This window comes from Seriola aureovittata, chromosome 14, assembly GCF_021018895.1.
Source record: "Seriola aureovittata isolate HTS-2021-v1 ecotype China chromosome 14, ASM2101889v1, whole genome shotgun sequence".
NCBI lineage: Eukaryota > Metazoa > Chordata > Actinopteri > Carangiformes > Carangidae > Seriola > Seriola aureovittata.
This window is the reverse complement of record NC_079377.1, coordinates 20,599,877-20,622,178: the sequence shown is the minus strand read 5'-3', so window position 1 is coordinate 20,622,178 and position 22,302 is coordinate 20,599,877. Positions and strand designations below refer to the sequence as shown.

General features: G+C 41.8%; 1 protein-coding gene across 10 annotated transcripts in view; it reads right to left on the bottom strand.

Annotated features, from left to right (window-relative positions):
• LOC130181201 (mitogen-activated protein kinase kinase kinase kinase 3-like) overlaps positions 1 to 22,084 on the bottom strand; it is a 40,573-nt gene extending 18,489 nt beyond the window's left edge. For 7 of the 10 annotated variants that reach the window (XM_056395112.1, XM_056395115.1, XM_056395113.1 and 4 more), the window contains exons 1-15: positions 21,867 to 22,084; positions 11,107 to 11,164; positions 10,337 to 10,427; positions 10,023 to 10,087; positions 9,815 to 9,870; positions 9,484 to 9,531; positions 9,032 to 9,074; positions 8,651 to 8,723; positions 7,886 to 8,017; positions 7,501 to 7,563; positions 7,250 to 7,331; positions 6,683 to 6,799; positions 3,895 to 3,973; positions 3,665 to 3,723; positions 1,297 to 1,359 (exon numbers count right to left, since the gene is read on the bottom strand). In XM_056395112.1, the coding sequence (XP_056251087.1) occupies positions 1,297 to 1,359; positions 3,665 to 3,723; positions 3,895 to 3,973; positions 6,683 to 6,799; positions 7,250 to 7,331; positions 7,501 to 7,563; positions 7,886 to 8,017; positions 8,651 to 8,723; positions 9,032 to 9,074; positions 9,484 to 9,531; positions 9,815 to 9,870; positions 10,023 to 10,087; positions 10,337 to 10,427; positions 11,107 to 11,164; positions 21,867 to 21,965 (1,128 nt within the window). In that variant the 5' untranslated portion in view covers positions 21,966 to 22,084. The remainder of the gene's footprint in view (positions 1 to 1,296; positions 1,360 to 3,664; positions 3,724 to 3,894; positions 3,974 to 6,682; positions 6,800 to 7,249; positions 7,332 to 7,500; positions 7,564 to 7,885; positions 8,018 to 8,650; positions 8,724 to 9,031; positions 9,075 to 9,483; positions 9,532 to 9,814; positions 9,871 to 10,022; positions 10,088 to 10,336; positions 10,428 to 11,106; positions 11,165 to 21,866) is intronic. The other 3 variants (XM_056395116.1, XM_056395122.1, XM_056395118.1) reach the window with 1 other exon arrangement.
• Positions 22,085 to 22,302: the final 218 nt, after the last annotated feature.

The following is a 22,302-nucleotide window of genomic DNA, read 5'->3' as shown; positions in this document are numbered from 1 at the left end:
AAAACACAGCTGTTCTACGGCCCCCTTGTATATATATTGAGACCCCTAGTTGGGCCCTGACCCACTGGTTTAGGCGATTTAATCAATGAATCATCAACGTCTTTAAACTTGAACACATTATATAATAAGCTTCTTGAATGTGTACTGTTTTATGGTGATTCGTTACTTATAAGGTTTTGAGTTCCTGCAGCAGCTTTCCAACCAGGTGCAAGTTGATACAAGTTGATTAGTTTTGCAGGTGAACAATAAGCAGCGCTAGCTGAGCTCAGCGTCATTCTCTGACTGAAACAAATAGTATTTACAGCCACAATGTGAATGCAGCCTTGTGCCACAAAAGATAATGACATAATGCAACAAGCGTGCAGAGGGCAACACGCATACTGCAAACAAACAGATAAACACAAACACTCAGCCGAACACGCACACCCTCTATAAAAAGGCCTCATTGCTCTGGTCAACTACGGGACGTAAGAGGTTAGAGAACATGTAAGCAGTAGTGTGCGGAAGAGACACACACATTCTGTAGAGAGAAAGATCAAGAGAAACTGTATGTCAAACAAATGTCAGGTACAATACTGCATAAACTAAAAGGTTGAGTGTGAATGTTTATTCAATTTTAATATAAATGGTTATAATTAAGTGTCACTAAGTGTCCTTGAGCAAGGCACTACATCACTAGTGACCTCCGACCTTCTTCTCCGTGTGTGTGTGTGCGTGTGTGTGTGTCTGTCTATGTGTGTTTCACAGAAATCTCATATTTCAGAAAAAACCCCACGAGATTTACAATTTGATTTGATTTGACTGTTTGTGTGTTTTGTATGTTTATCTGAAAACAGGAAAGAACGACAACAACAACAACAACAACAATCACTAAGGACTCTTATCACCATGACAACTACAACACCAGTTAGTGAGGCAAAAGCCAAGGCTGGAAAAAGAAGAACAAAATGAACAGTAACAGATGGATGGACCAGAATAGATGGAACAAATATGTGAAAATCAACAAAAATACATGTTGGACACCGAGCAGCCAAAGCAATCAGCAGTCTGGAAAATGAAAAAAAAAAAAGGAGAGAGACCGCAGGGGCTCGGAAAGCAAGAGAGCCGAAATAAGGACAAGTACTTGTCCTTCAGAAAAAGATTAAGAATGAGAAGAGAAGTATGGAGAGGGTAAGATGGAGGTATGAAAAAAAGAACGTATAAGGTTAGAGGAATGAAGCCAGATTGAAAATAAAACGAAAAAGAAAGCAGGAGAGGCAGAAAGAGAGAGAGAGAGACAGATAGAAAGAGTACTACCAGATTAGATCTCGCGGTATAGTAGAGCTCCTCAACACAGTCCAGATAGGGCTCAGAATCACACTGGTCAGCAAGACAGAGCGAGAGAGACCTCAGTTAATACATTAACCTGGACTGATGGAGGGGGGGAAACGGGGGTGGGAGGGGTGGGTGGGGGGGATGGAGGCAAGGTTGCAAGAGAGAGGATGATGGATGAAAAATGAATGAAGGCCAAAATGGGCTATGACGTCAATGGATCAGCAAGACAGAGGAGGAGGTAGATACTGTAATATTAATCTGAAGAGAAGAGGCGATGGATGGGAGACAGATTAAACAAGGCATGGATGGAGCTAGGAATGAACTGGGGGCAGATACAAATCAGCAAAACTAATAAATGAAATGAATATATCATAGCAGCTATGTGAAAGAATCAGCAGCCTCCACTTTATGCCAGTTGGTAATATTTCTTTGAATTAAGACTAATCCATGGTTCCTACTGTTGCTATGGATTCGTTGTTTTGTTTAGTATTACACAAGAAGTTAAATATGCTGAAAGTTTCTCCAGCCATCGACTCTTTGCTCTCTCTGGATTTGCTAGAGTCTCTTTTCAAAAGGCTGCTGCTAATCCTTTTATAAACTTTTACAGTATAAATGTCGTCATGATTTATTGATTTTATAATGCTAAATAAAGTATCTATCTATCTATCTATCTATCTAATCCTGAATGGACAGATCTTGAAGAGCTGAAAAACCACACTAGTCATCACGGCCGAGAGAGAACACACATTATTAGATTACTTTTGAGGAGAGGATGGAAACTGAAGGAAAAAGAGATGAATGTCACAGAATGTCGCAGACCTGCACTTGTGACTATGTTTCTTGACAATAAATAGCTGGAGGGACATAGGCAATGACTGAATATAAAGATGGCTGACATGACAGCTCCCCAAAAGTGAAGCCAAAACATCTCGATTGCCCCCTGGTGGCTGGCTGCGGTGTAAGTCCTAAACTCCGCCCCCTCCGTGTTAACGACAGTCAAGTCAAGTCAAATACAATTTTCGCAAAGATAAATTAATTAGTTATTTGATGCTATAAAACTGGAGTGTGATGTCATGATTGACAGCTGTGATTGACTTGTGATTGGGTGTGGCAGGTGTGGGGGCGGGACCTTGATACCACTCCTTGATCACCAGCACAAGATGGCAGTGCCCGTATGTGGGAAATTTTGGCTTCATATTTGATACAGTAGGAGGAAGTGGAGACGAGACGTCCATCTTTAAATACAGTCATTGGACAGAGGTAAGAAGGAGGTGAGGGTTTGATTTTCTCAGCCGTCTTCAGGGGACGAGGAATACAAAAGGGAGTTTGTGGGAAAAGTGCAAGTGCAAAGAAAGGACAGAAAAAGTGGAAGGCGGTGAGGGAAGGGAGGACTGACATTGTGACTGTACATGAACCCTGCACCATCCCATCTGTTCACTAGCAACCGCTTCTTTCACAAGTGAAACAAAACAAAAAGTCTATCTTCTGAGGACCTTAGTGAGTAAATCCTGTGAGATACGTGTCCACCCCTGCCTGTGAGTATGGAGACATTGTGGCAAGAAAGCTGTTATTTGCCACGCTTCACAGTTCACAGGCCAGGTGGGACATATGATCCCGCCAACATATTCTACGTCTGTACCCAGGTCTGCTCCATGCTAGAACATGAACAGGATTCCTCCACAGGAAGGCGCCTTGATCAGAGCCTGCACCACCTGAACTGGATCCTTTTAATGCGAAGGGGCAGCGGTTCTACTCTGAACTCCTCTTTTTGTCCCTGTCGGTTGATACTGCAAAGACAACTAATTTTGTCTGCTTGTATCCACAATCTCAAGCTTATGTGCACACAACAAATGGAGGGGGGGTCAGGTTATGGTCGAAAACTCAAGGCAAACAGATTGACATAAACTGCTGCAACCTGCTTTTAAAGTTCCTGTTTGACTGCACTTGGTCAGTAATCTGATTTCTTCTCTACCCAATAAGAGATTTCTGAACCGTAGCTGACATAATCGGGATAGATCGGGACGTCCCTAATGAAAACGCTTCAGTTCTGTATCTGCCAGAGTGAACTACGTAGATGGGCTTCATGTTCGGTTCACCACAGACTGACGACAACATGGGTTGGTCAGGGTGCTTCCTGTGATTAGGTGAGGATCAGCCATGCCGGTAGTGGTGAAGTGACAACCATACAAACCAAACAGTAGAATCTCACTCACAGAGAGACAGACACACACACACTCTCACACTCTCACACTCTCACACACACACTCTCACACACACACACACACACACACACACACACACACACACACACACACACACACAGAAACATATGCCACAGGAAATAACTCACCGGCTCATGATGGGGTTCCGTCTCCTTTCTCAATGGAGGATCAAACTTCACCTGACCAACTGAGGAAAGAGAAAACGCAGAGACACAGGTGAAGACGGGGGAACAACATGAGATAGGATGATAGCAGGATAAATACAGAGAGCGTATGTGACTTCTGTGGGATTTCTAACATAAAAAGAAAATCTATTTGAAGGTGAATTTGTTTGTGTTGACCTTGTGTACACACTCACAGTTTATCTCAGACAGCGTCTTTCCTTCCCTTGTGCTCCTGCTGGTGGAACGAATACGATGAGGAACCGAGACCGGAGACTATCAGGGAAGAGACAGAGACAAACACATACACAGTCAAGTAGCTGCTCAAAGAATATACACAGTGTAGTAATTTACACTGCACTTGAGAAGAAAAAAAGAAAAAGAAAAAAAACCTAATCCTGGTGCTACTTCCTGTGGGTGGGATTTGATGACACAGCAAAACAGCCAGCTGCACTCTGCAACCAGACAACCAAAACCTAGCAACACGGACGGAAAACACAAACCTTCCAGGCAACAACATTAACGTTTCACTCTAGCGTTGTCCTCTATACATTGTGTGATGTACAATAGTCTAAGACTTCCCATATAACAGCTGACACCAGCGTCACTCCACCCACTGACCTGCAGACCTTAACTCAGCCAGTGTTGATGTGTTCTCCATTAAAATACACTGAGATACTAGTTATTGGTTTCATGACCAACCTGTTTATTTTCTTTCTGTACAACTGGTCATTCGCAGATACAGTGCTTCCAAAGAAGGCGAACTCTACTTGACTTCCTGTCTTGAGTATTTAATGTAAAGACGTAAACTCAAAACACAGCAACCTCAAACCATGCTTGTAAAGCGACCAGAAAAAAGACAAACCAGGACTTTTAAAAGATGCATGTAAAAGCCACATCTGTAGCTCAGAGCAACCAACAGGTTTGTCTATTTAAAACCACCTCTTAACATTCTCATAGCACCACAAATCATGGTTAGTAACTGCAAAGGCAAAGGTAGATGAAGATGGCTTCCATAATCCCCACCCTTTTCATAATGCATCCTGTACATCCTGTGTTTCCAAACCACCAGATGGAGAGACAAGGTTTTGATCTTTTAACCCGAGCCGGGTAAAACAAACCAAAACTATTTCAAACTGCTTAGACAGCGTGATGAGATTAACTGTATCTCCGATTTAAAATATTTTCCTGAACCTCAAAGTCCTTAAAATTGAGGCTTGAGTTTTATTTTCATTCAGAAACCAAACTCTTGTGGACAGAAAAAAAGCCACAATGTCAACACTATTTGTTCACAAGTACAATTTGACCTGGATGTGGTTTAGATGCATTATTCTAAGTTCGAGTCTGATACTGTCAGACTTTGGAAACCATCTTTATGAACCTAGACATTTCTGTATCGCCCAGCTGCTGCCACAGAACTAGAATGAACTGAGCTGATCTACGGTGATGTTACTTCTTGATCTGCTGTGGTGTAGCCAATATGGCTGCCGAAGAATCTAAATAATGATGTCATGGAAGTGAGCATAGTTTTGTGTCATTTAAAAAGTTGTAGTATTCATTACACTTACAAATTATTAAAATAAATACCAGTAAAAACACTAAAACCCCACTATATACTGTATGCCATTCATTTTGTCTAAACCTTATCTATCTAGTTTTGTTTATGCAATTAACGCTCGATACAGTTTTGGCTAAAAATCATAATATCTACTGTGTAACTTTCTATCAACATCATGACTTTTAACCTTTGAAGACATGTCAAGACGTTTCAGAACTAACAACAGGGCTGCAAATAATGATTATTCTCATTATCATTTAATCTGCAGACACTTTTTTGACTAATGATTAATGGTTTTGTCCAGTAAAAGACACACTGTCACACACTGGGGTGAAGTGTCGTGTCTGACCAACAGTCCAACCTGAAGATATTCAGTTTATTATCATGTGTGACAAAGTCAAGCATCAAATCTTCGCATGTGAGAAGCTAGAAACAGCAAATGTTTGATGTTTTTGCTTAAAAAATGATTAAAACAATTATTCTTTTAGCAAAATAGTTGCTGATTAATCAACAAATTAATTACTTGACTAATTATTGCTGGCATAACTGACAATATTACATAATTGTTAATTGAGGAAACTGAAACTATGATCATATGATTCCATAAAAACAACCCCACCAGCTGATGTGCATGTCAGCAGAAAGGCATGAACGTTAAATACAAGTGCTCACTGGTATGTTGAACTAATTACACGCCATGGCAATCCATCAACAGTCTGAACCTCACATGCCAATGTCAGTTTCCATGACAACACCAGTAGACGCTCAGTTGAATGGAAATCCACGTTCAGTTCATTCAATTCTGTGGTCGTCCTCCTCCACGTAAAAACACAACTGACAAGTCTGGTTTGTGTTGTACCTTCCTACGGGCCGCAAAACGGGGTGCACGTCGAGCACCGGGGCTTATGGGTAGGAAATGACCCCTGTACTTAAACTGAGGAGGAGGTCGAGGATCGGGGAATGGAGACAAGACGACAGGGGGGAAAAAAGAGAGGGAGAAAGAGGGAGAAAGAGAAAAGTAAGGAGAAAGGAGAAGTGCTACAAGCAGGAAGAGGAAAGCGGAAGAAGAGGAGCAGAAGGAAAGAGAAGACAGAAGCCAAGAAGAGTGAAATGAAACAGGAGAAGAAGGGTGGAAGGAGAAGCGCACAGGGCGAAATAAGGAGAGGAAAGAGGGAGTAGGGGACAAAGAGCAGAAAGATGAGTCACATGTGCCAGGGAGAGGAGGGACTGCGGCTGAGGAGAGCGAGGGTGGATGGCGCAGGAATTTAATGAAGAAGAACAAATGAGGAGACAGAAGGACACCATTTGAAAGGGAAAGAAAAGAAGCGAGATCCAGCAAAACATAATCATTTCTCTGATGGCCTGGCTGCAAGCTTGATGACACTTATTTTGGAAATCAAAACCTCAAAGAGAAGGCCAAAGGTTACCTCGGGTTCAGGGTCGTCATCATCAAAGTCGTTGTAGGTGCTGTGGTCGGGGTTGTTGGCTTTGTCCAGCAGCTCGATTGCCAGCGTCCTGCTGAGAGGCTGCGACACAAAAGGGTGCTGGAGGACCGAGAGGAGAGGGAGCCAATCAGAGCGATGTCTTTAAATGACCAATCAGCAATGACTAACAATTAAATAACCCCAAAATATTCAAGCATTGAAGTGTGAGAAGCTGTGACGGATGTTTGATGGGTCTGGTTGGTCAAGTTTATTTAATAAACTGTATATTTTTAGTATCAGAGACATACACCTGAAAAACAGTACATCAGATGAGATGTACCGACCTATGAAACAGGGATTTGCTTATATTTTATATATAATGTACAACTGTAGCAATTAATGCTTTTAAAAAGTCTGCATACATGTAAACAAACCAATAGGATGACACACTTTAATGTAGGAATGGTCTATGCTGCAGTTTGTATCCCTAATCCCAGTTCAGCTGGGATGGGTAACTTCAGAGAGCTGGACCACTTGTGTTTTTTATAAATATGCTGTTTTATTGCTCACCTGCAGGAGTTTCTCAGCCGTGGGCCTCTTCTTTGGGTTCTTGGTCAGGGCGAGTTTGACAAAATGGTGGAAGTTATTTGTCCTGTTTGTCCAGCAGAGAGAGGACGACAGAGAAAAAGAGAAAGAGTTCATATTCCAGCCTTGAAACAAGTGAGACACAGATTTGATAAAACTGGGTAACATCAACAGTAGGGTTTATGCGTCTACAGTAAATGTGTCTCAGTGGGTGAAGGGACAGGGTGGGCTCTCACCATTTGAGTTTATCTTTCAACTTAGGAGGCTGGAAATTACTCTTGGTCATTAGGAACAGAGCCCTGTGGGGAAAGAGAGAAAGACAAGGATTAATCCTCAAGACTTGACTACAGTGGCGTAATGTTAAACAGTGGTGAAAGAGCCTCTTGCACAGCACGCAATTATAATGACAACATCTTACAAAACATCTGTTGTAGGTTCTGAAAAAGTTACATATGACTGATTAAATCAAACTAATATAAAATCAGGAGATACCTTTGAGAAGTCAGGCATCAGTGCTATAAACACAGATGGGGCTTTTCTGCTCCAATCAGTGAGTGAGGTAAGAATTGAATTTTTCATATTCACACCATATGTATAATGCACAAAGACACACTTCTCTACCTCATGGGGTGCAAGTCAAACATGGGTGGTTGTAGTTCAGCCAGCTCTATTGCAGTAATGCCCACAGCCCAGATATCACACAGCTGGTTGTAACCTCCTTTCCTCTCCACTGCTGCAACCTCCGGAGCCATCCTACACAGAGAGAGCGAGAGAGAGCGAGAGAGAGCGAGAGTGAGAGCGAGAGAGAGAGAGAGAGAGAGCGAGAGAGAGAGAGAGACAGAAGGAGGGCATGAAAAAAAACAAGAGGGAAAGAACGGGAGTAAAATGTGTGTTAATTTTTTTTCTTCACAAAATCAGGTTAATTAAACAGCTAAACACAAGAACTGCATTAGATTTTTTTTTTCTCCAGTGTTTCCCTGCAGCAGCACAGAGGGAGACGCCACCATGACCTTGATCTACAACCCTCTTGACGTCTCCATGACCCTTCGTCTGTCTGAGTTTCTCTAGAGCCCAAGAATACTATTCATTCCTGGTTTGTTAAGGTTTTGTGAGGAGGTGAATAATCTGGATTCACTACAGCAAACATCAGCTAATGCGATAAATGCATGAAACATGTTAGATGAGACATTCTGGCTTGTTCCTCTAGCCTGAGCCATTAGACAAATTCCTTGATACTGCCTGATGTAAGACAGTTTATCAAATTCCCGCCCTATCCCCAGCTGCTTCGAGGCCTCTCACATGCAGTAGGAAGTTGGATTTTACACATTTACTTTGTCAGCATGTTTATCCACATGCAGATGACAGAGAAAAACAAGCACGACTCACCAGTAAGGAGTTCCAATGAATGACTTCCTCTTGGCAAGAGTTGCTGTGATCTGGGCTGATACACCAAAGTCAGCTGCAGAGAGAAAAAGGGAGAGGAGAGGAAAAAAAGGGGGAAAGGGAATTAGAAAGAAGAACGAAATAGAGATTAATAGAAGGGAAGGAGTGAAAGAATTGAAAAGGGAATAAAGAATGAAGAAAGAATGTGAGCAAGAAATAAAAAATAAAAAAAAGTATGAGAGTAGGAACAGCAATGATTATATGAAGGAGGGAGCAGGGGAGACAGAGGAGAGAGAAAAGAAAACCAAGCCAGTAAATGAGGCCATTCAGATTCACGCTTTTGAAGCAGAGGGAAATTGCAGAGGCTTTGCATGTTCCTCTTACCTAGTTTAACGTAGCCGTTGTCTGTCAGGAGGATGTTGGCTCCCTGTCAGAGACAAACACGCCATGCATCAGGAAACAACACCAGAAATCACAACTTCAGGTCAATTCAAATGAACTTGAGAAGCAACATTCAGCTGTGCGGGTTTGTTGCAAAGTGATTTATCATTGATCAGTGCATCCTGCAGCTATGATTCAATAATCATTTCCCCTGCCACTAACCCCATCAGCTGTGTTTGGGGTTCAATTCTTATTTTCTTTCACTTTTTATCACTAAAAATGTACAAACTGTAAAGTGGCTCTATGACAATTTTCACAGCTTCTCAAGAGGAGTTGATTTCAATATAAAGCTATTTCAGTAGTTGCCGTGTATTTGACAAAACTGTAAAAAGGTTTGATCTTGCTCTTCATTTTATAACATGCATATTCCATACATACGTTTTCTCCAAACTCACCTTGATGTCTCTGTGCATTTTGCCTTTATTGTGTAGATAGTATAAACCCTGAAAACAGAATCACAATTTTAAAATGCGTATGTGGAGCACAGTTTGATCATGAGAAAATTGATAAATAACTCAACTAAGTTTCCCGATGTCATTTATTTATTGATAAACCATGAGGATTAAGCAGAAGAGCCAATGAACACTTCCAATCATTCATGATTTTGGTGTCTATGCTCATCATTTCACGGAGAGAGAATGTGAAGCAGCTCCAGCTGGTTATTATCCCCCTCTTCTATTCAAATAGACACATAGACTGATATAATAACCACACTGTATACGTTACCTGCAGGGTCTCCCGTGACATGTAGGCTATCTGTGACTCTGACAAGGGCCCGGTTACTGGAGGAGTGAAAGAAGGAAGAGACAGACAAACATCGAGAAAGAAAGAGAGAGACGAAGGAATATTAAAAAGTGAGAATGATATAAAACTAAATATAAAAAAACAACAGTTATCAAAATGTGTGTGTGTGTGTTTGAGTGCATGTTGTTACCGTGATAGATGTCCTGCAGAGAACCTCCTCCACAGTACTCCATACTGATCCATAACTTATCTCTCCTTCACACACACAGAATATTTTGTCAGTATACCTTTACACATACACACAATGTCTCACACAACTAATTTCTAATTTCTTTTTTCCATCTGTCTATTATTTCCACACACACACACACACACACACACACACACACACACACAAACCAGAGTAATGCAATGTTCTTTAATATCAACAACATGCCCATTGATGACAACCATAACTAAATATTGTTACATCTAACACTCACACACACACACACACACACTTACCGGAGATAACTGCCAAAATAGGCAACAATGTTGGAGTGTTTACAGTCCTTCATCATTATAATCTCCTGCTGGACGACAGCAAAGTCCTCACCTGGAGAGAAAACACATGTGTGTACACACACACACTATTACAACAATAGATTACAATGATAATCTAGTATCTAAGTGCTTGATGTGGTCATTATTATTTACAAAGCAATACAAAGTAACAGAACGATGGAGAAGTGGATTTGTGTTTGAGTCAGTGTGTGTGTGTGTGTGTGTGTGTGTGTGTGTGTGTGTGTGTGTGTGTGTGTGTGTGTGTGTGTCTGGCTAAATGATGCGGGGCAGACTCATGGAAGCCAGTGTAAAAGGATGGAGGGCAGCAGAGCGGGTTTCTACATATTTTCCTTCTTTAAATTCCACATTAAAGACCTTAATTATTTAGCAGCGGCGTGATGATAAATTTCCACACTTCCTGTAACTTCTGACGGATTTTTTTGTTTGTTTTCCTTTTTTCAGTGGCGGAACAGATGATGGAAACCAGCAGAGGGGGAGGAAAGGGAAAAATAATGCATGGGACAATGATAGAAGGAAAGGATCTATAAGTGTAGGGTGAGAGAGGGAGTGAACAGGGGGGGAGTGTGGAAAAGAGTCCCATGAAGGAAAAAGGCTAAAGGAAAAAACGGAGAGAGAAAAATTGAGGAACACAGGCTGAAAAAGAGATTGAGAAGGAGATATAGCAAAAAGCAGGGAGATAAAGGAAAAGAGAGAAAGATGAGATAACTCACCCGGTTCCAGTTTGATGACTTTGATAGCAGCCAGCTCTCCTGTGTTAACATTACGAGCCTGAAGGAGGGAGAGAAGAGAGAGAATGGGTGAGTGGCGCCTTTGAAACAACGGTTATTTCTTAGCAATGTTGTTCATGCAACTTTGAGGCAGACTTGAGCTGCACCGACTCCATGTGTGAAAAAAAAAAGATTATACTGTACAGTATATTGGTGTTTGATAAACCTTCAAACTCGTGGACCTGCACCATAATCTCCCCCCCCCCCCCCATTCAACGGCAGCCCCTCGCGGTAAAGGTCATACAGCGATGATGGAGACAAGTGCAATGGAGAAACAGCAGGCATGATGGGAAAGTTGTAACTAATACTTTAAAGACATTTCAGAGCGGCTGGATCCCATTTGGAACTGTTGCACGATTACCTTTAATCCAATTGTCAGACACACAATCCCTAATCCTTTCTCCAGTTTAGACCCTGATGCAAAATTACATGAGTCATGACATTTTGTCACGAGTGCTTCACCTTCACGTTCCTGATCCAACCAGGAAAAAAAAACTAACAAAACACGATGATCCAATATGTTGCTTGCAGCCAGTTTTAAGGCAGGGTGACAGAGGGATGTCTGGACCTCAACACAGTTTTTCCTGTATTCCTGAAAAGCTGATTTTTATCGAAAGTTGTTTTTTGCAGAATGCAGAGGCAGATTTTCTATAAATAGCACAGCGTGTTTACCTTTAGCAGCAGAACTGGTCGGGAGAGGAATTCTATATGAAGTACGCATGAATAAAAGATGGTTTTTCAGAGGACACATGAATTGCTCACTTCTCCCAGGCCAAGAGTGTGCAAGTATGACTGTGTGTGACATTGCATTAAGCATGTGTGAGAAAATGAGAGGGGGAGGGAGAGAGAGAGAGAGAGAGAAAGAGAGAGCGTGTGTGAGAGTGTGTATGTGAAAGAAACAAAGGGAAAAAGGTGCCTCTAGTTAACTGATAAGAATTTCAACATGAGAGACAAAACAAAGAGTTTCAATACCATTAACAGCTTGGAAGTAATTTGTCAAGTCTCTGACACAACAGCTCTAATTTCTTCTTCTTCTAGTCTCAAGGAAGCAGCTGACAGAAACACCCCCATCTACCCTGATCCTGGCTGCAGCCTCACCAGCATATTTACCCAACATCAGTGAGGGAAACCATGACATTTTACATTCTGGTCGGTTCACTTTAGGGGGAAGTTGTCAAATGCTAGAGGGTCGATATAAGGGTCTTTATGATAACATCCATCAAGCCTCTGTCACTGGTGGAATTTCCATTTTTGATATAGTCACATCAGGACAGAGAATAACAGGATGATATTCACAGATTACAGTATATAAAAAAGTGAAGTGTTTTCTCTAAATACATTGCATGTATAAAAATGTTCCTAACTAGGCACAATTAATTTCTAAAAACTCAAAATGAGACGTACATAAAATTGCATTGAAGTTTTCCATGCTTCTGATGCAGTGATAATGTGCTAACTGAGCTGCCTCGTCAGCACGAGCAGTGATCGCCCTTATAGCTGAAGGGTGAAAGAAAAAAAAAAAAGTGGCACAAACAGAAATTCAACTTCAAAAACAAGACCCAGGAGTTCTGCCCACACAAGTGCACTGCAGAAACACAACAGCGAGGAGGAGACTAAATAAAGTCAAGAACTCAAGGGTAACCACAGAAAGAACAACCGCACTATCAAATATTAATCAATAACGTTACACACAATGAAGACGGATTTTTAGTTTTGTCGAACAAGAGGACAAGAACTGTTTCCTCTGTTCAAGAAGAAAATCAAGTGAAGAAGAACTGAGGCAGAGGACGAACGACAGAGGCCGGCCCACTCCAAAACAAAGCTGTGGTGGGAGGGGGGACGGACAAAGAGACGCAAAGAGAAAAGAAGAAGAGAGAAGCCGAGAGGAGAGCACAGACAGTGTGTCTTCAGTCTGAGATGACTCATAGAGCTCAGTGCCACTGTTAGTGGCAACAACACACAGCCTGACTCGACTTGACTGACTGGTTGTTGTGACTGACTGACTGACTGAAGCAAGCTGTTTGGTGTGATCAGTCCCCCAAAAGGCCTGCTATACTGAAGTGCCCTTGAGCAACAGCCTGAATTCCTCTCTGACATCCAGTGCCGAGGCAGGCAAACGTATTCAAGCACAAACAAACTCACGCTGAAAGACGTTTCAGAGGCCTGAGCGAGCAGAAGAAAACAAATGATGCTGTGTGACGCTCGTCTGGGCTAATCAGGAAACAACAAGGAAACAACAAGGAAACATTTTCACAAACTTTCACGATCAATCAAGCTCAACTTTTTGTGTCAACCAGTGCGATTCACAAAATGCTCAAGTCCATCAAATCTAATTAGTTCTCTTGTGTGATTCATGGACAAAATGAATGAATGAAATGTAAGAACAATACTGAAAATGCCACAGCAAAGCAGTGCAATCCATCATTCCCTGACATTTCCATTCAGTGACGAATCAGTGGCTGAACAAATAATGATCTACCAAATGATCAAACACAGAAACCACTTCATAGAAAGCTGTTTTTAATAGTTAGATTTAATAGATGGGAAAACAAAACGCAAAAGTTTATCGCTCTAACTCTAATTTATTCTAGGTGAGAACTTTGAACCCGTCAGCTAAAATGTCACATAAATGAATAACTAAGGTCATCACCACTACATGAACACAGCCTGGGTCCCTGACTGTTACATGTTGAGACAAAGTGACTGACTTGGTGCTGGTGACACAGAGGAAGGGTGATTAAGGCGACAAAGCCAATGATGCACTGTATGTACTGGGGAATAGGGGCTGATGCATGTACCAATACAACAACTGAATTTCAGGATCGGAAAAATGTTTTTCTACATAATATTTTAAGAAATAAACACATCCTTCTCCATTTAACTAAGGAAGACAAAGTTCTCAAATATTCAACACAAACAGAACTTAAAATATTCCCAATTATGATTCAAGTTAGAGACTGTCTCATCTGAGAAGACAATATGTCAATATGAGCAAACAATTCATGCAAAATTCTGGTGCTCAGCAGCATGAATGGATTAATGAACGGGTCTTCGGGGGAACTGGCCCTGGGGCCCAATGAGTTAAGGGCTCCTGGTCCACAGCCTCTCTTTGAAGTTACTGTAAACATTTCTTGCTGGGAAGTCAAGCGAACGACTACAAAGCGACACAAAACAACTACAAAGAGACACAGAATGACCACAAAGAGGCGCACAGTGTGTGTAGTTGAAAGAGGGGGGGGGGGGAAATGACACGGAGACACAGAATTAAGTGACTACATGCAGCATTTTCAGTCTCCTTCAGTCTGTGGGTCTTGCTCCTATGTGGTTGTGGTGGTGGGGGGGCGTTTACATGTCTGTGCCCAGGGGCCCGTTGTCTCATAATCCACCCATGCTTAACAGTATTTGATAGGTCGAGTTATGGACACATCTTGTTGAGTACCAGAAAAAATATTCAGCTGTGATACTCAGCCCTGCTTATGAAATTTTAACATAATGAGAATTGACTTAATGCAGAGAAGCACATTTCAGGACTGTTGGATATAGGAGTTGTTACTTTCCATGTGCTGTATTCCCAGATCAGCACTGGCTCGATGTAGGTCTCTACTACACAGTAATGGAGAAACTTAGCTCATATCCATCATTAACACCTCTAGTAGGCTGCGTGTGTGTGTGTGTGTGTGTGTGTGTGTGTGTGTGTGTGTGTGTGTTTCTGTGTGTCATATACTCAGCATATGGCCAGCTCAGTGGAGGATCAGTGTGGCATTTCACTCTCTCCTCTCTCTGGCCATGAACAAACAAACAGTAACAACCTCAGCAGTAGCAGCTCACCATGCTAATCATCCCACTCAGCTTGAGCTGGAAACCTGCAACTAAAAAAATAAATAAATAAAAGTGTACCACTTGATTTCATTCTGAGCTTGTTTGCTTACAGTACTTTCAATTTTGTCTGAACTGAATTAATGTTCATCCTTTACAGCTCCGACAGGCGCTTTTGTACCATCTATCGTTGATCTGGTGTGACAGTAGTCTTGTGAGCTTAACTACTGGCAGGCGACTTATCTGACAGACTGTCTTACATAAGGTCAGAGGTCATGTGGGTGTAGTGGTCCTCTTCGTAGAGTCGAGTCACCTCAGGTCACAAGTTCATGTTCAAGGATTAACCCACTTACTCTCTGCTTACTGATACTATCAACAAAAATCCAATATCAACTATCAAGCCACTTTTAAAAAACCCATATACTTAGTAATAAATTACAGATTTCTAACTGAACTGTTTACAAGAAGTATAAAAGCACCATAGTGCAAAGGATCCTAGTCACCTCCTGTCATGGAATCAGATAAGTTGGAAAACTTGCCTGCTGAACTTTCTGGTGCAATTACAATCTGGTTATCCTGGGGGCATCCGAGTACAAGCACAGCCCTCTGCTAAAAGCCAGTGAACAACTCCAATGAGTGCGGATGTTAAGGCCTGGGGCGATCACTAAAACAGTAGTTGGGTATTCACTTCCTTCGATGAGATTTTTCCAAGAGATTGGAGGTTTCAAACAGGTGACTGTCCAATCACAAGCATGCCTCTCTGACCTTTAAGATAACCAATGAATTCGGCCATGACAAACTTCTTAATTAATGCCTCGTTCTTGACTCGCATTTCACAATTATCATATTAACTACTGTCATGTGAAAACCTTTTTCACTTCAGATGAAAGATTATCTCTTCCTCTGTTGGTTAACTAACTTGTTCTGGTGAACATCTTCCAAATCCATTGGAAAATGTAAAAATATCAGCGACACCAAGCTCAAGTCAAAGCACTTCAACTTCAGTAACCTGCACCGGTCACAATCCAATGAGCACACAGTCCAGGTCTCTTTTGTAAAACATAGAAAGCAGATCTCTCTTTAAAAAAAATAAACACAGTCATTTTATCATTCTCTCCTAGGAAGTAAAAGGTCAACACATCAAAACATCTGTTAATCAGTATGAGAACTGAGTTAAAAAGAGAATGATTCAATAATACTTTTTGTCACAGTGATGAAGGGACAAACCTGCAGCCTGTTTTCTTAGAAATGTCAGTCTTAACAGCTACACAGCTCGGCCATTACAAACGCACTGCACCAGGAGGCGAACAGGTCAACGCTAAACGCTTTCCAAATATCCAGTTGAAGTGTAGTAACATACTGCTTCATGTTTACTCTTGTTTGTTGGTGAAATGCAAGAGAATTGACTTTTCAAATATGAAAAGGTTCACATTAATTGGTGACCCTAAGTTGTTTTCACAGAGGCATTTATTGAGTTTAAAGAGGATCTGTCAGATTTCATGAATCAGACCCTGGTGATTGACAGTAGCAGCTCCTGTACTTCAGGAAAGTTCGACCTGCTGAGTGGAGGTTTTCCAGGTCAAATGCAGCAACATAGTGCTGTAAAAGTGTCTCTGAGGGTGGAGGGGGGGCATGGACTTCTTCACCTGTCACACCATTAATTCTTTTGTTGTTGGCCCACCCTGCAGAGAGGTGTCACAACCATTCAGTCTGCACAGCAAACAGTTTCCAAAGCAACATCTACATCCCTGCAGACACTTAGTTAATCATTTAGTTAATAAAGGAGCAAATACGAGCCACAGGACCTTGCATTTAACTTTATGAACATGGTTCAAGTGTAATTTTAATAGCTGGTTACACCCTGGCTCAAGATAACGTGAACCACATTGGCTAAGTCGCTTGTTTACATAGTTAAAATACATTAAGCGCTTTAAGCAGGAGACAGACATATCAGGTCTGGCAGGTTTTACAGAGGAATGATTATAAAATATTTGTCTAATATGCATATGATATAAATTATAGTGAAATACAGAATCAGTTGTGCACTTTCTAAAAGGAAGGGTGTTAAAGCTTATTATTCTTCTCTAATATAAACACAGAAGGTAAACTTAATAGCACTCTGCCTGAATACCTGTGACTGTATTTAAAATGACTTCAGAATGCAATTACACATCTGGTTTTGTCCCATACCACCACTCTGTGTTATTAACTACTGTGCAACAACTATGCAAGTTATCAATGTCACTGCACCAATGGCACAGAGACAAATCCCTGCACAGTACATTAACTGTACTGGGCGAACAGAAACCGGAGAGCCAGGACGACTACATTTCCGATCTTGATCCAGAACACTGCTTTGCTTCAGAGCTTTTGTGAATGCAGTTTGAGGTCTGTATATCCACCTCAGTGAGAAAACAACTAGAGGAACAGTGACAAAAACAGGATGGTTCTGGGCCAGCAGCTTTTGGTGTGACTCTGTAGCCATCTGTGTGTGTGTGTCTATGCATGTGACGATACAATCATCTGGTTTTGTGTGTGTGTGTGTGTGTGTGTGTGTGTGTGTGTTATGCCGCAGTTCTGTCTTCCTCTGCTGGAGCAGTGGGAAACAATAGGACATGAACACACACACACACACACACACACACATACAACACACACAACACACACACATAAGGAGGAAGTGAGGATTCCTGCATTCCTGGACCATGGCTGCCCAGCTGTGCCACACACACCGAGGTCTGGCCAGAGGAAATAGTTACCATCACCACATTTATTACTGTTAAGTACATCGTACATCCAGAAGTGAGTGAATCCATAAACACAAGCCACTTAATATGGCTTCAATCATCTACGTAAGATCTTGATCCTTACTTTTATGAAGGGGAGGAGGGGCATTTAAGTCAAACTCAGGCTAATCAGTTTATCATCCTCTTTAAATCTGAGATAGCTCAAATTTTTATTCAGTTTAAGGGGATTTAAGTTGGAAATTCCTTTCACGAATACAGCCAAATGTACTGTCTTATTTCTATTTACATCCCACAAACAGCCACGTCAGCTCTGGGATATTTGCCTGGCTGTGCTGGTAAACTGACTGAAAAACAGTGGAACGTCACAGAAGAACAGGTAGCATTGCTTTCCCCTTACGTGAAGTCCAAAAATACCCAGATGCCTGGCATGATTCAGGAGCACACGTAGCTACTGAAACCGATTCGTCATTAACTGATCCCTACCCCGGTGAAGGCCGCCGTCTTCCTCTGCTTCCTCAATCACCTTGACAAAACTAACCAGTCATCCTATTTAAACAACCCAAGTTACATCAGATCTGTGTACTGTTGAATACTCGGCCTGTGCCGAGTCTTCTGAAGCACAGAGGGTGAGGACAGCTACAGTTTTTTGCAGCTTGCCTGCAGCAGGTTTTCATGGCTATAGAGCAACAAATTAAGCTCACACTGGCGTTTATTGGAGCTCTCGGGAAGCAGCCTCAGTGACAAAGTGGGACTGCAAAAAAACAAGCGTTGTTGCTTCCCTGCGCCGCCCACACCAAAGTGACAAATCAATACAAATCGTATCTTTAACATCGGTGAGCGAGCTGGCCGTTTACAGAACGAAAACAGAGCTCATCAACGTCTGGTATTCTTCCTCGCCAGTGTGTTTGGTTTTATTTGGTTTAAAGCATCACACACAAACGTCTGTTGGGTAAACACAAGCATGCTGCGTGCAGCGTACTGTCATCATGTTACAGGAATTCTGAGTTTAAACTGAATCAAACTCTTGCCTTCCACTTGGATTTCAGGATGCAGGATTAAAAATTGGAAATCACTCAAGTGCTGTCACCTCCAGTGCAAGGCAAGTAGGCCGGCTTTCTTCCAGTATCGACAAATACTAATGATTTACAGTAAATAGCATGTGAACATGCATAGTTGGTGTTATTTGCACAAGACGGTACGATGGGAGGTCGAACTGCTCAGCTGGTGCTCTAGTATTTCAGGAATCATTCTGATTTAAACTGTGACATTTTTAATCACATTAAGTTATTACAAAAATAATCAGTACAATGTGAAAAAATATACACAGCCCTAAATGCTCTATTGTCCTTTTTCTTTTTTAACATACAGCCTGTGGGGTGTCTGTAAAATTCAACCCTGCCTCACCCTGCCTTAAGGAGCAGCTGGAGAATTTCATTAGTCTGAGTTTGAATGGGGAGTTTTGGTGCTACTGAATGACCTAAATGCTGTTAAGGTATTTTACTCCCTGCTAAGGAAACATTCCTGAGGGAAATTAGGAAATCTTTCACCTGAAAATGCAGCAGTTTATTGACAGTATCAGCAGACAGTATGGGCAGCCTGAAACAAATATCGGTACCTCCCTCAGAAAAAAGAAAAAGAAAAAAGAAAAGAAAAAAAAAAATCAAAGATATCATGTTCAGCCCCACAAGCTCCCTCTCTGGAGGATCAAACCTGTGATCTCGTGGTCAGGAGGCCTGTCACACCATGAGCCACCAATCCTCCTTCAGATTCTAACTCATAACAGACAGAGAGGCAGGGCCACAAACAGAGGAGAAAACAAGCTAGAAGAGTTCACACTTTGTTTCCTGCTCAAACATTCCTATCCAAGCCGCAGATTTTCACACAGCGGTAGAACCAAATATAGGCATCACTGAGGTTTACCAAATGCCCCGCTGCTTAGAAGCACAACCTTTAATCCAGAGGTTTCAGGTTAGAGCCCCCAAGTGTCCTTCAGCAAAACTTCTGTTTTCACTACGACGTAGAGCATCAGTTACATAATAATGCTACAAGCAAGAAATTACAACTCTGTTATCATCATTCTGTTGTGTTTAGGTTGTACAGCAGCGTTTATATGAGTGCACATTAATCAGCTGCCTGTTTGTAACAGATCTAACGGGCGAGTTAGCTCTGAGCTGCCGGCCTGGTGAAGAGATTATGTCAGACCTATCTGCCTGCAAGTGGGCAAGATACTGCACTTAAATTAGAAACAAACAAGATTAGCTACAACATGGAGGGGTACAATATGGAAAACACACTAAAATTAAAGAAATGATGACGGATAGCGGGGTATTTAGAAAGTACAGCTGGAATTAATGGCAGCTATGAGTTCAAAAAGACTTGAAATCTGTCACATCCATGGTCTTTAGGATACGTTATATTCCTGTAATTACCACAAATAGTCTGGAGGTTAACCAAACATCATCTAGTCCTATTAAAGCATTTAATGAATCTCCACTCTGCCAAAAGCCTCTCTCTCTCTCTCTCTCTCTCTCTCACATAATGGTGAAATTAAATTCCACAACAAAGTGGCTGCTACACAAACAACAACAGAGCTAGAGTGGGGATGTTTAACTTGCATAACCTGACTGATATACATGTGCAAATCAACTGGAAAGATTGCTTTAATATTTTAATAAGAACTTGTTTGTCATACTGAGTTGTTGTACGCTTCTGCTGAAGTTATCATGCTTCATGGTATATTTTTTCTATATGATATGGTGTTATCATAGCATTATAGAGGGACTTAACTTGTGTCTGAAGGACTCATCTGTGGATTTATAGCAATCTCATCCTGCAGGGTGGCATCTGTTCTGTACTGCAGCGTTACTTTCCAGGTTCCTGTGATGCTATAAATTTTACATGACATGAGACAACCCTGTTGTGTTTCTACATTGTATTCTACTAAACTGTGTTATATAATTATGACTGCAATTGTTCTATGTAGGATACCCCATCTGACTGTGATGATGTTGGGTTGTAATTCAGGAACTGCCTTCCCGTTTGGATCCCAGCCTCCCAAACACAGGGCCCTGGTGAAGTGTGGGACCAATGACAACAGCTAGGACGCAACGTAAATCAGACAGGCGACGTAGAGAAGGACATCTCGGTTCCTTAATAAGTCCGACTAATTATTACTGATGTTGAAATGTGAATATGAACAATAGGTTGATATTATGGTTGTTGTTGTTGTTGTAGCTCGCTCAACCCTTTGCGCCTTTAGCCGAACTGGATTCCCAGGCAGGCAGCTGTCAGTCTCTGTCAGGACAAAACGGAGACAGTTTTAACAAATTCTGCAGCTGCCTCCTCATTTAAAACGACTAACGACAAACCCGCCAGGTTGTCTCCGCTTCAGTTTGTGTTCCCGTGCAGGTAACAAATCACTGCTTGTTGTCATGTTGTCAAAAATGTTCCCACGACTCAGCTAAAAGCCTCGTTAGCTTCTTGATGCTATCAGGTTAACTGCGTCCGTTGTCGGACAGCTAACGGCTAAACGTCTATTATCGGACACGTCTAAATCAGTCCGTCTTCTTCATTATTAATATTAAAAAAAATATTCGGACGATGGCCGCAGCATACGGCGTGTGAACAAGTATGTCACAATTTCTTTGTAACTACTCGCACTTCTGTGGGATTTCTGCTCGACAAATTCAGATTTAACGTAGCCTTTCCGATAGTGAAGATTTACAGTAAACGTTAACGTTAGATATGGTTATTCATGATTTCTCAGCACCCGAGCAATGCAAGTACTAAATGGCATTTCAATAATCGGGAGGCGGATGTCCACAATGTCGACAAATAGTCGGGGAGAAAGGCCAAAACAATAACAGTCACAAAACATCAGTGAAGACCAGCCCTGGTTGTGTCCGACAATGGAAGTAGCTAGACGTATGAGTAGCAGATTACAGACTGCATCAGTAAACACCAACACGAAAAGAAGAGCAGTATTTCAGAAAGGAGCCGTTGATTGCTACAATGTTAGTTTCCTACTGTTCCTGCAACTGTGACGGGCCACAAAGAAAAGCTGTAAATCAGCCATAAATGTCTAACGCCTCTGTGTCCGGTAATGGAACTCGGTGGCTGCTTCCCTCACTGCAGTTTTACCTTGTACACATCTCCGTAAGTGCCGCTTCCTATCCTCTGGATCAGCTCGAAATCCTCCTGCGGATTCCGCCGGGACAGGTCGACACTGGAGTTCATCATTTCCACTGCCGATTACGGCGCCGATCGCGCACGGTTGACGAACCCCAACAACGTACGAACACAGATATTTTAAGAAAAACATACGGCGTCAGAAAATCCCAGCCCGACTCAAGTGTAGCTCCAACATGGCTTCCACTGCGCATTGGGCATGCGCAATGGACATCATGGCCTTCCCTCTCCATGGAGTCTGACCAGAGTTTGACCGGGACGATGGAGCTGTTGAATTTAAGATATTTGTAATTTCGTTTCAGCATAGTTGTGATGCAAAACGGAAATAATCTGGAAAAGTACTTGATAATTTGTTTGTGCGGATAAAATTAAAAAAGGCCGGAGAAAC